This window comes from Hypanus sabinus, chromosome 29, assembly GCF_030144855.1.
Source record: "Hypanus sabinus isolate sHypSab1 chromosome 29, sHypSab1.hap1, whole genome shotgun sequence".
NCBI classification, from domain to species: Eukaryota; Metazoa; Chordata; class Chondrichthyes; order Myliobatiformes; family Dasyatidae; genus Hypanus; species Hypanus sabinus.
Genome location: NC_082734.1, coordinates 21,664,279 through 21,677,298, shown reverse-complemented (window position 1 = coordinate 21,677,298; position 13,020 = coordinate 21,664,279). Strand labels below are relative to the sequence as shown.

At 45.3% G+C, this 13,020-nt stretch overlaps 1 protein-coding gene across 1 annotated transcript; it reads right to left on the bottom strand.

The window, feature by feature from the left end:
• Nucleotides 1-464: 464 nt before the first annotated feature.
• mmgt1 (membrane magnesium transporter 1) lies at nt 465-12,986 on the bottom strand. Its single transcript, XM_059953915.1, has 5 exons — nt 12,840-12,986; nt 12,065-12,163; nt 11,553-11,605; nt 1,687-1,790; nt 465-1,259 (listed from the first exon to the last, which is right to left on the bottom strand). The coding sequence occupies exons 2-5, from the start codon at nt 12,141-12,143 to the stop codon at nt 1,106-1,108; spliced, it is 390 nt and encodes a 129-aa protein (XP_059809898.1). The 5' UTR covers nt 12,144-12,163; nt 12,840-12,986; the 3' UTR covers nt 465-1,105.
• Between the last annotated feature and the right edge of the window lie 34 nt (nt 12,987-13,020).

The window sequence follows — 13,020 nt, the reverse complement described above, 5'->3', positions numbered from 1 at the left end:
ATGTCAGAGGAATCTGGGAAAACATATCCATAATTCCTTCAAAGTTCTGTACAGGTAGATGGGGTCTTAAAGGAAGCTTTTAGCACTTAAAGCATTGAGTTCAGGAGTTTTAATGTTGAAGTTGTATAAGATACTTGAGGCCAAAAATGGGGTATTGTCTGCAGTTCTGGTCACCTATCTACAGAAACAATATCAATAAGATTTAAAGAGCACAGAGAAAATTTTCAAGAATGTTACCAGGACTTGAGGACCTGAAATATAGGGAAAGATTGAAAAGGTCTTTTCCCTGGAGTGTAGGAGAATGAGGAGAGATTTGACAGAGGTATACAAATGATGAGGTGTGTAAACAAGCTCAAGCAGGCTAATTGAGGTTGGGTGAGAATAGAAATACAGGTCAGAGGTTCTGGGTGCAAAATTAAATATTTAAGGGGAAACTGTGGGGAACTTCTTTACAAAGTAGGATCTGGGGAGACTAGGTTTGAATGGTGGGGGTGGGGTTGTATATGTGACTGGGTGCATCAATGGATCCTTGGAGACCCTCTCTACATTCAGATCTCTGTTCCTGAGGGAGGGGAGACAGGAAGGTACGAGGCAATGGACAAAATCTGGGCCCTCCCTCCAGGTGACCGTTCCAGATCAGGGAAGCCCAGGACAGCAATAGGCCACAGATGGAGCCTGGGGCTTGCTTCCCCCCACCTCCAGGAATGTGGTGGTGGAGAAAAATGGGTTCAGGGTGGGACAAGGATGGAATCAGAGCCCGAGTCCAACATCGGGGGCAAGACAAAGGAGCCAAGCTGTGACTAAGCCACAGATGGAGCCTGGGCCCCAAGTCTCATATTGTTGAGGGGGAGAGAAAGGCCCGATGGGACCAAGCCACAGACGGACCCTGGTGTTTCTCTCCTGCTCCACCTCCGGGCCCTAAGCAAGTCCCAGGCTCAATCTGCAGCCATTCTTGCCTAATGGATGGGGCCTCTGTCTCCATCCCCAGAGTAAAGGGGGTGGGGGCAGGAGAACTAGATTGTGCCGGGGTGGGGTTGGGAGAGAAGTTGGACGGAGGGGTTTTCTGACCAAGATCTATGGGTTGGAGGAGGGGAAGAGGAGAAGTCTAACGAAGGCTGGGTTGCAGTCTCCGCAGCTTCAGACTGGATAAGAGAGCTGAGGAGGGCGAGTTGGAGTCTCCTTCAGGAGGGCGGAACAATACCCGGCCCCGATGGTTGAAAAGGTAGAAGGAGGGGTGGTTCCTCAGGGTCTCAAATGTCCTGGGTGGAGAGGGGAGAGAGGGCAGGAGGGGAAAAGGGGTGTGTGGGGGGGGGGGGGAAGGGGTGGGGAGCGAGGAGGAGAATCGGAAGGAAAAAGGATAGATCAGGGGTAGGGAGTAGAGGGGAGAGGAAACAGGAACAGGGAAGAGGAAGAGTGTGGGGAAGAAAGGAGGGAGGGAGGGAGAGAGAGAGAGAGAAAAAAAAGAGAATTACACAGGTTACCCAGCATTGTCCCATACAGGTTGTGCCTCATTTCAATTCCACTCATACCTACCTTCAACTAAACCCCACCCTACGCCTCGTCATCCCAGACACAGAATGAAAAACCCTCAACACCATCCCATCATACACTTCCAGTGAAGCTCCCTCAATATCTTCCCATCACATACGGTTGGAAAGAACAACAAAGAAAGCTGCATACACTCACTTGTTTTTCAGCTCAGAAGTTGCATCCATGTCTTTGAACTCCCCGGCTATGTGAACTATCCCATAGCAGGTCACCAGGAATGCCAGCAGTGTCTGAAGGACAATCTGTACAGGGAGAAGGGAGAGAAGTTCAGCCGTAGTTTATTGCTTCACCTTTACCTATGGATTTAATAGATACATCCTCAGAGACCCTCGCAAGTTTCTACAGATGTACTGTGGTGAGCATTCTGACTGGTTGTATCACTGCCTGCTATACTGGTATGTGCAGTGGTAACTTCAAAACAAAGCAAAACCACTCAGAGAGTAAGGACGAGGTGCGGAGGTGAGGTTGACACATGTATGATGCATTCGCCACAAATAACATTAAGTTCTAAGTCAATGAAAATATGTTTGATCCTTATATTGAGGAATCAGCAAAGATGAATGATCTTGTAACAAATGAAACTAACCATATAATGAAATAAGCAGTCTAGGCGTATTCAAACATACTCAAGCCAAGCGTTCTTAAACATATTTAAATGATAAACAAGGCAGCCAACAAGATCATACCCAGCTGCCTCGAACTCACACCGAGACCAAAACTAAACTGAAGATATATTAACTATACCCTTTGTTAGGGCTTATTCTGGACGGGGTGTATAGCAAAATTTTAAACTTGAGCAACCAATCTTTAGAGCTGAACATGAACCATAGATTAAAATTAAAATACTGCCCTGGACAATAGATTCCTAGAGCTGTGAACAGCAGTGAAAGACCAGACAATGTTGATTTACATCAATTTTGGGCGCCTGAAGTGTGGACGCAAAGAAGGAGGTGTGAAAGTTACATATAATTCAAAGGAAGCATTGTAGATGTGTTCTAAATATAGAATTGTCCTTTGATTTTAGCATATAAAGTGTCATGTAATGTTAGGTTGAACAGGCCTTTTCCTCCAAAAGTGCTCAATACTATGTCTCATTTTGTCAAGTATAAGACTACCTTATACCTCCCAGCTGCAGCTCTCCAGTGACTTTGTCCACATGAGAACATTTGGGGCCTCGTCTGGGATGCCCTTGTGACTCATCATATGGCCATCGACATCAGCAGTCAAAGTGAGTGAGTATTTTTAAAATTAACACTCATACTTGGACCTGTTCAGGTAGGTGGCTACGGGATCGCGAAGAGGGCTGAACTGGTAGCTCTAAAAGTAAAGTGGTGTAGGTGCATGCATGTGTGTTTATGTTACATAAACACTTGTGTTAATTTGGTGAGATAGGGCCACCAGCTGTGAAGGGTGGTTACTGATGGTTCAGGATGCCAGAGTAGGGGAGTGTATACTTGTTCCCGTAACCTTATTGTGGTAGACACGTTTGTGTGTGTCTGCGTGTTTTAACAATGTCTGTAACAGTTAACCTTGGTGTAAAAGTCTTAAATGCAAAGAGATACAACAGGTATTATGCATTCAGAAGCACACAAGTGGTAGATTGCAGAGTACATACTTTGTGGTTTTAAGTATGCACTGTTTAATGTGTATCCATCATTTATATTTTACGTAGCGTGGGATTTAGTGTGGAGTTAATTCAGGGAGAGGTTTTACCCGGATACATCTATTAGGATGGCACCTGTTGAGGTCAGGCAACATCAGGTTGAGAACCCTGATGACCTGAGCCATCCCCTGACCTTGATTATGACCATCCATAAGCCCTTCACCCCAAGAAGAAGCAGAGCATTTTGTCAGGGTTGCCCTCACTTCAAAAAAAAAAATCATGTGGAAATTGTGAATACTCTAGGAAATAGTTTAAGTTCACCAGATGCACCCCAAAGATAGATTTTCACCAAAATACTTGATGAATTACGGCCCGGGAGTGCAGGATGTTACATGGTAACATCTGAGAATGCCAGCAATGAAAAGCCTTGAACGGAAGCGAGGCAGCGACTGGGGGAGGTGAGAGTAACTGGGGAACGATAATGTCAGTGGTTCACAGAGCTGATGAGCCAGCCACGGATTATGCAGAACATAAATATTGAGCGTATGAGAAGTATTTAGGGATGGATAATCCAGGGAGGGATGACTTAGTCTTCCTGAAATGCTGAAAGAAAGCCTGAGCTCAGGCCAGCAGGAGTTTTTAGATTTGGGGATAGCAGTGGGATTGACCTACTCTGCAACAGTGCTATGGGCTGGTGAGACAGACCAGAGGAGGGGTAAGAGGAGTCGTAAAGGGGCTGTAGTGAATGTAGCTGCCATGACATCACAGAGAACTTGTTTGTGTGCCAGCAGCTGAGGCACATAGCAAGGAATGCCTAGAACAGATGTGGGACGGTAAAGGAGATGACTTGTTGCCTCTCAGGCCATGGTAGGAGGCAGTGCTCTGAGAAAGAAGGGAAGTGTGAAAATCGCTCACCAAAGCAGGCAGAGTCTGGAGCAGTGCCCTCTCCGATTTGGCTGCTGACCAGATTATAGAGCTGCTGAGGTCAGGCAAACCTCTATTGCTAGTGGTGGCCATCCATGCAAGTATACAAGAGGTTTATTTGGGGGCCGGCAATGTGAAATGTCATTGGACAAGGGATCATTGGTATTGATAATTGACCTACCCTTACCCATGACTGGAGAGGAGATTTACATTACCAGTGCAAGAGGTGAAACAATGAGGGCAGACAGAAGTCAGCCCCAGGTACTTGATGTTGATGGAGTTCAGCTTCCTTTAGATTTCTGGGTGTGCCCAAACAATGAAGGTACTATCCTGGGGATAGACAGAATGACTAAGGCAAGTACTATCATAGACTCAAGAAAGGGAGAAATAACATGGACAATATAGGGGCAGTGAACATGTGTGACTTACAAAACAGCTAACATGAGAGACAGCAGCCCCGAGCGGGGAGGAGAGTCAGGGCCATGTGTGGGAATCATGCTAGGAGGTCCCAAGGGGAGGGGCCAAACACAGCCAGGAGCTGTTCGAAGTAGTGCAGCTATTTGAGGAGGTAGCAGCGATTAAAGGCTCACCAGAAGGGGAACGAGTTGGCAGACATCAGTGCGAGGAGGGCAAGAAGAAACTACAACTGCCAATTTAGTAAGATTACATGAAGGTATGATGAACCTATGTAAAGTGCTGAATGACTGAGCAAAACAGCAGCAGCACATTGCCGATCAGAGAGAGCTGGAGGGAAAGGAGATAGTCCTCCCACAGCCGGGTGACCAAGTCATGGTGAGAGTGCTACCTGAAAAAGCGGGGTTTGCTCCCAGATGGATAGGACCACAGAAGAGTGAAGATAAAGAATATGATTAAACTGTAAATGACCAACAGGGAAGGAGGCAACAGCCTTACAAATGACAAAGCTGCGTTTTTAAAGACTGTTGGTCAAATTTCTGGGACATCTTGTAGGTAGCCAGTAGGGATGATAGCGTAAGTGTAGTTGCATATAGAGTAATTGGGAGATGTTCAAAAGCAGGGCATTTCTGCTGCTCTATTTGAACAGATACTCTTTAAGATTGGCCTTTCCTGGTACAAATTTATTTTTATCCAGGAACACCAAGAGGGGGGACTGTTAGGGCATATTCTGTAATTAGGGTGTATAGCAAAATATTAACTTTAGACCTGGACACAGACTATAGATTAAATTTAAAATGCAGCTCTGAACAATAGGTTCCTAGAGCTGTGAACAGCAGTTAAGTGGAAAAACCAGATCATGTTGATTGACATTCACTTTGAGTGTCTGGAGTGTGGATGCAAAGAAGGAGGTGTGAAAATTATATGTAATTTTATGTATATGTAATGTGCAGACTCGAGGGGCTGAATGGTCTACTTCTGCACCTATTGTCTATTGTAATTCAGAGGAAGTATTGTAGATACATTATAAACATACAACTGTCCTTTGATCTTTAGCATATAAATGTCATGTAATACTAGGTCGAGCAGGCTCTTCCTCTGAAAGATTCTCAGTATGTCTGCTGTGTCTCATTTTGTTGAATAAAAGACTTTATATCTATGGGCTGCATCTCTCAGATGACTTTGTGCACATTACAACACTTTCTCCAGAGCATGAATACGTAACTACACTCTTCACTTCTACCACACCCCTATCCACATGACAAATTATCCATAATAAACATGCAACAAATATAATAGACAGAAAATATATACATGGTTCCTTCATTCCAGCTCTTAATTACAACTATATTATTTACTTAATTAAATACTATAATTACAACTACATACTACTAAAAAAATAGGAGACATGAAATCTTAACATCCATACAAATACCCCTTCTTTCAGACGAGTAAAGCACTAGTCATGTAAGCCAGAGGTTACCAACACTTAAGCCCAGTACAAAGTAATCTTTACCACTACCCTCTGTCAAGTCAAAATCTTGAAGCTTCTAGAGCTGCAGTTACACAAACCTCTCTTGTGGAAGACAGAAGATGTGTACCTGTTGCACAAATAGTCTTCTCTTTGGAAAGACTTGAAGTGACTCTTATTGATCCATGAGTTTGGAGGCATTGTGTCGTCAACTACAAGCACAATATCTCCTGGGAGGAAATTGTGTCTTATACCCTATCATATCTGACATTCCTGTAGCTGTGGTAAATACTCTTTGACCCACTGTTTTGAAAACAAGTTTGACATGTATTAGACTTGTTTCCATCTATGACGTGCATATACATCTTCCTTTTGGAACCCTCCTGCTGGTAAGGATGGGGAGATCTTCAGAAGCAAAAGATGGTTGGGTGTTAATGCTTCCAAATCATTGGAATTGGAGGATGCCTTAGTAATTGGACAATCCTTGATAATAGCTTCTGCTTTGCAAAGGAGTGTGGACAGCTCTGTCAAGATTCTGTACCTTCGTGGTAGAATTGAGAACCTTTCTTACAGACCTGATCAATCTCTCCTATGTTCCTCCATGATGTGAACCAGCTCCTGGGGGGGGGGGGGGGGAGGGGTTTTAAAATTCACTTAATTTCTTTCTGATGGACATCAGTGATCTTCTGTGAAAGATTCCACTTCTCAGTGGCTTCTCTGAACTCACGCTCAGCTCCAACAAAGTTTGTCACATAATCAGAGCACAGTTCATGAACCTGTCCTTGGCTTGCTATAAAACATGGAAGTGCATCAACAAAGAAATTTGTGTCTAAAGAAGATGCCGCTTTAATGTGAATAGCTGGTATAGCTAGACAGGTAAATATGACCTCATATCTCTTCACTGTACTCCTGCTCTTCACCTCAACATGTCCAAAGTAATCCACGCGTAAAGGGAGGTTCATTTTGAGAGACCCTGCCCAGAAGAAGATCCGCCACTTGCTGGCCTCCTGGAGCTGTGTGCAACTGTCGACACACAACACACTTAGTCAGTATTCTTCTTATAACTGTACTAACACTGGAGATATGATGTTTTTGGCGCAACCTGTATAACATGTGGTTAAGGCCACCGTGTTCCAGCTCTTTATGTACATGCCTCAGAATGAGATCTGACTTAGGAAGATCCTTTGCCAGTATAACAGGATGTCTAGTCCCTTCAAGCATAGCTGCCTCACTAAACTGTCCACCAACTCTCAAGACACCATCTTCAAGTATTGGATTGAGCTTGAAAATAGGATTGCTCCTATTCACACTTTCTTCCCCTATTCAAGCTCGAGAATTCTTGTGCAAATGCCTTTCTTGAGCAAAAAGCCAACGATCTCCATTTCAGCCTTTCTGAGCTCCTCCATGGAGAAACAATCTCAGCCAATCTGACCCTTAGCCTTCTCAGTCTCTCTCCCAAAAGAATAGCCTTGTTGTTCTTCATTCAAGGCAGACTGAGCAACAACATTATTCAATTGCTTCCTCTTCCAACTAAGAAACAAGTGCAGTCTCTTAAATCTAAGAATCCAGACTACTGTCTTCCTCAAACAGGTCCAAGATGAGAAATGATGGATTATATATGTTACCACATCTACCTCAAATTCAATCTGTGTAATATTCATTGTAACAATCCACTAGAGTTCTGAATTATCTAACAGAAGTTCTCCGGAACAATCAGGATTCACAGGTCATTAGTTTTCATGCTGAAGAAGATACTGAGGTCCTGACACCCTACTCTTATTCTTCAGAAAAGCCTTCACCTTCAACTCTCTAGAGACCACATCTGCAGGGTTACTTGAAGTGTTGACATACCTCCATTAGATGTTTGTGAAACCTTGAGAATTTCTGAAACACTATTAGCAACGAGGGTTCGGAACCCGAAAGTTTCATTCTTGATATACTTCAGCACAGAAGTACTATCAGTTTGAAAAACTGAGTCCTGAAGCTGCAGGTGCAACTCCTTCCTCCACAATGTGTTCATAATGCTTGCCGCCATAGCAGAGTGAGCTCCATACGAGGGATGGAAACTGACTTCAATGGAGTCATCCTAGATTCCCCCACGATAAAAGCACTGTGCAGCTGAGAACACGTGCCGCACAACAATACGTAGGTCACTGCTCCTTAGCCATCTTTGCTTGCAGCAGTAACTTCTCCAAAATCCAATAATTTCAAATATCTAAAACATTAAAAGTCTTCCAGTTCTCTCAACCAGCTTTTTCCACTCATGAGCAACTGATGTTAGTATAGCATCATCCTAGCCAAGCCCTTTCTTCATAGATCTTGTAGGATCTTCTTAGTAGATAACACCAGTGGACTCAAGATTCCTAAGGGATTATAGAAGGAACTATGGGGAGGATTCTTCTTCTGGTAAGTGGTCCATCTTGGATTGTGATCTTAAACTTGAAAGTATCAGACTGAATGCACCATTCCACATCCAGTACTATCGTGACCCTTCTTAAATTTAGAACACACTGTTTAGCAATCTTCCCATTATTAGGCACATTAACATCTACAAATTTTACAGAATTTGCAACCAACTCGGTGAACGTGGTTTTTGCTTGACAAACCAGGTTGTTCAACCTTACTGAATTCAGGGAAGTTTGCCTTGAACTGTTGCTACCAAAGCTAATTCAAGTTCAACACTGAGATCCTATTCACCATCAGTCCAGGCTGAGCACAGGCTCTTCCACCACCAAAGTCACCTTTCAGTGGTCCAATCACAGTCCAACCCAACATTGTCCTGATTGCATAGGGACCATCATTAGCACTGTGAACCACTTGAAACGGCTCCTCTGCTTTAGGCACATCTGTCCCTATCAGCAACTCAATTTCTGAATCAGTCTCCAGCAAGCAGACACGTTTCAGGCGAGACCATTCCTGGTGATTCCACCGATGAGGAATATTCCCTTTCAGGACAGGCCTTCTTTCCTGCATGTAGATGTTAGGCAGTTCATGATGGTTTTCACTGTCTGAGCCAGCCACTTCCAATCCTGAAGCGATAAACTGTAGCTACTCATGACCTTCTCTTGGTCTATGATGCACAGGAGAATGCGTGCCCTTTTTCCTGTTAGGTTGAGCTAACATTAGGCTCTGTGCAGTACACCACTGTACTTCCTTAACTAACCACTGACTTGTTACCTTCTTAGACTTCGCCTGTACAGGAATTAGGGGAAGTTTACAATCATGATCGCCAGCACCCATAAGGACATTAGACACCAGGGCATTACTCACTGCTGTGTCTGATTCTTTCACGACTTGTTTCGAATCTGCACCCTTCTCATCAGCGCTAATATGAAATATGCAGCATGCCTCGCATGAAAGATGCTTCTTACAATCCTTGCCGAGGTGCCCTGCACACAAACAGCCAAAGCAGACACCATTTTCCTTTAGGAAGTCAGTCCTCTCACCAGGAGCCCTTTTCTCCAACTGAGGGCATGAATCCAATGTGTGGTCCCCCTCACAGAACAGACAAATGCTTTTGGATGATGATAACATTTCCCTTCCACTAGTTCCAGGTTCAGTTTTAGCTTTACTTCTCACAGTGGCCACAGTACTGGCAAGGCTGCTTCCTTTGGTCTTAGAACATAATTGTCACTTAGTTTCTTTCACACCTTTGCTTATTGCAGGTGATGTAGCACCCTGTATACTCTCAAACACCAGGTATGTAGTCATCTTTATTTGTTTTTTCAGTAAAATCAACAAAGTTGGCAAAAATAGCCACATGGTTGTGCTTAGCTTGCAGTTTACAGACCACTCTTCTCTACAGATCCCCATTGGCAGGCACATCCAGTTCTTGCATGTGCTGTGTTTCTCTCATGGCATTACAACAGCCATTAAGAAAAAAACTGTAAATCTTGAAGAGCTTTCACATCTTCAGATTTGATAGGTGGCCAAGAAAGCAGGTGGCCTTTTGCATGTAGGCTGCTGAAGTTTTCTGTTTATTACCAAAATGTTCTGTAGTAAAACCTTGGCCTTTAGATTTCCTTCCTTAGGGTCAACATGCTGGCAAATTCTGACAAGCCCTCTGGGGTGACCTCCAATGTACTGTTCATGGAAATAGAAGTGGTCACCATAGTTACCAGTCTCGCCTTCAACACTATTTTTAAAAGCCTTCATGAATGCATGATACTGCAATGGATCGTCATCGAAGATTTGAATCTCTTCTTTAGGCAGAGATGCACTGCGTTTAATTTTTGCATCCTGATAGCCTCCACAGTACCATTCAGACCTCTATCAACTAAAACAAGTGTTTCCATGCAGCAAGTTAATGTTCCCATGAGCAGATTGAGCAGTAGGATAAGATATCGGTTCAGAGTGCTTCCTTAGTGCAGGCTGAGAGTGAACACCTTGAACTACCCCTTGGGCACTAACTCGTGTTTCACAGACACTTGTGGAACAAATGAATCAACACTGCCACTGAGCACGTTGGTTTTCTCCATGTTTTATCAATACAGGAACTCACACTTTGGGACTGTCCTGCTGGAGCCTTGCCAACAATGTAGCACCCACCTCACTGGAAGCCCTTTGCATTTTAACTTTGGCCAGTTGTGCTGCAATTTCTTCCTGCAACTTAAGATGGGTGGGTTAGTAAGTTTGTGGATGATACCAAGATTGGTGGAGTTGTAGACTGTGTAAAAGACTGGCAAAGAATACAGCTCAATATATCAGTTGTCGATATGGGCAGAGAAGTGGCAGATGCAGTTTAACCCAGGTAAGTGTGAGGGAGACAATACATTATTAAGGGCAAGGTCTCGATCTCACCCTATCAGCTCTGCACTTGGAGCAAATCAACCTCACACCTAGGTGAGGCAGACAGGCATCAAAACTCTTCTGCATCGACTCTTCTCCAAATCACTCACTCCAGCTCTATCTCCAACCACGATACCAACTCTGCCTGCTTCAGCTTTGCAATGCACCAGTATGGCTCATTCTACGAACCAGCTTCGCCTCCACTTGCTTCTCCATGGTCTGTATTGATAGTTTACCACAATTTACCTCAGAAAAGGTGTTATTAGTAATAGTTTTAGTCATCATTTCTTGCCATCTGAACTACTAATGAACAGTCGCACAACTTCAGTAGCGCCATCTTACCCTCCAAGTCCAAATCAAAGATACAGACAACACCTGAATTATTGAATGTTAACTGTACTTATATTTTACAAGGCAAGGAGGGAAAGAGACTGTGCAAGGTGGAACTTTAGTGTAGAAGCAAAGACATAATCAAAAAAATGTGGTCGTGTAAGAGGTGATGAAGGTTGTGTCGATCGGTTCAAGAATCTGACGGTTGAAGGGAAGTTACTGTTCCTGAACCTGGTAGTGTGGGACTTCAGGCTTCTGTTCCGCCTGCTCAATGGGAGATGTGAAAAGATGGTACAGGCCAGACGGTGGGGATCATTGATGATGGATGTTGCCTTCTTAAGGCAACGCCTCTTGTGGGTACTACCGATGGTTGGGAGAGATGTGCTCATGTTGTTTGAGGCCGAGCGCACCTTCTCTCTGGACTGAGACACCACATCACTTCCTCCTCCCTCCCTCCACCCTCTCAGTACTCACATCTACAGGAAGCGTCTCATTCTCCTTCTCAGTCAACCTCATGTACGATCGATCTGGGAAGAGAAGTGAGGGACTGAGTTAGATCTGCTAAGAACAACAATGCAGGCAAGTGCTTCGGCTGAGAGGCGAGAGAGGTCCTTGGGGAGGAGATAAGAAACACGGGAGATATCAGGGAGTAAGAGGGCCCTACGCATTCACCCCATTTCCCCTCCCCCAGGGTACCTCTCTCTTCACATTCCAAGATCCCATCCTCCTACGCCTCCCCACCAACACCTCATCTGCATACACCCCTTAATTCCACCTCTACTCACTGAGACTGCAACTTGGGCATCCTCATTTCACTCCACACCCACCCTGCAAAATCTCTTATTACTCACCCCTCTCCCCATCCTGGACCCTCCCTCCCCCTCCCCTGGGGCACGACCTCTCCTGCCACTCCCTCCATACCATTCCTGTCCAAACGACCCCCCTTTCCCACATCCTCCCCTCAACTCCCCCCATCCCATACTCACGCTGAGCCGCAGAGAAGGCGGCATGTGCCAGGGCGAAGAGCCCCATCCCCACCAGCCCCTTCCATACTGCCGATGCCATTTTCTCCCAACAGGGGCACTCTAGGGGTGCAGAATAAAAGAGGCAACAAGTCACAACCCATCCCATTAGAGAATACCCCACCTCACTCTCACCGAGAAACCCTTCCATCCCTCTTGTTCAATTGTAAATTCCTGTCCCTTCTTCCTCCTTCCCTTTGTATGTCCACTCAGCATGCAAAGTGCCACCCCCTGTCCTGTCCACTTCTAAGTTCCCATCCCTCTATCCTCACACTCCCTCCCTGGACCAGGAAGTTGCACAGTCAATCTTATTTATCTGCATGCTCCCTCCTCCTCCACCTTCCCTCACTTCGTCCCTACCCCTGGGAAAGTCCCACCCTCCATCTATACGCTCTTCTCCTTCCATCCTCCACCAACACCATCACCACCACTGGAAAATTCCCAACCATTATGTCCATCTCTGCATTTCCCTCCATCCTCCATCAGGAACACCACACATCCTGTCCATCTGCTCTCCCATCCCCGACCTTTACTTCCACCCTCTATCCACCCTTAGGAACAGAGACCTCTCAACCCTAAACCCAATCCCTTTCCTCACTCCCCCGATACAACAGCCCCTTTCCACGTCTCCTCCCACCTCTCCCCGTACTTATCCGTCTTATGACACCCGCTCACCCACCCCAGTTCCCCTCCTTTCCAACTCCCGACCCCAACCTCCCTCTTCCCCCTCCTCACTCACCGCAGCTCCTTCAGCTGGATTCCAAGATGGTCCCCTCTCACGCGAGCGGCGCAGGACCCTAAATGCCGGGAGATGTAGTCCGACTTATAGCGTCATCACCGCGGTTAGCGACGCCTGACCCGTGATGGACTACATTCCCCAGCGTGCATCGTCATCAACTAGCCGGGTTCAGAGGGCGCCG

Excerpts from the sequence above, each read along its gene's own strand:
- mmgt1 (XM_059953915.1), bottom strand. The coding sequence starts at position 12,143 with ATGGCATCGGCAGTATGGAAGGGGCTGGTGGGGATGGGGCTCTTCGCC. Across the intron at positions 11,606-12,064 it reads CGCCTTCTCTGCGGCTCAGC|ATCGATCGTACATGAGGTTG; the intron begins GTGAGTATGGGA and ends TTCTCTTCCCAG. Across the intron at positions 1,791-11,552 it reads ATGAGACGCTTCCTGTAGAT|ATTGTCCTTCAGACACTGCT; the intron begins GTGAGTACTGAG and ends CTCCCTGTACAG.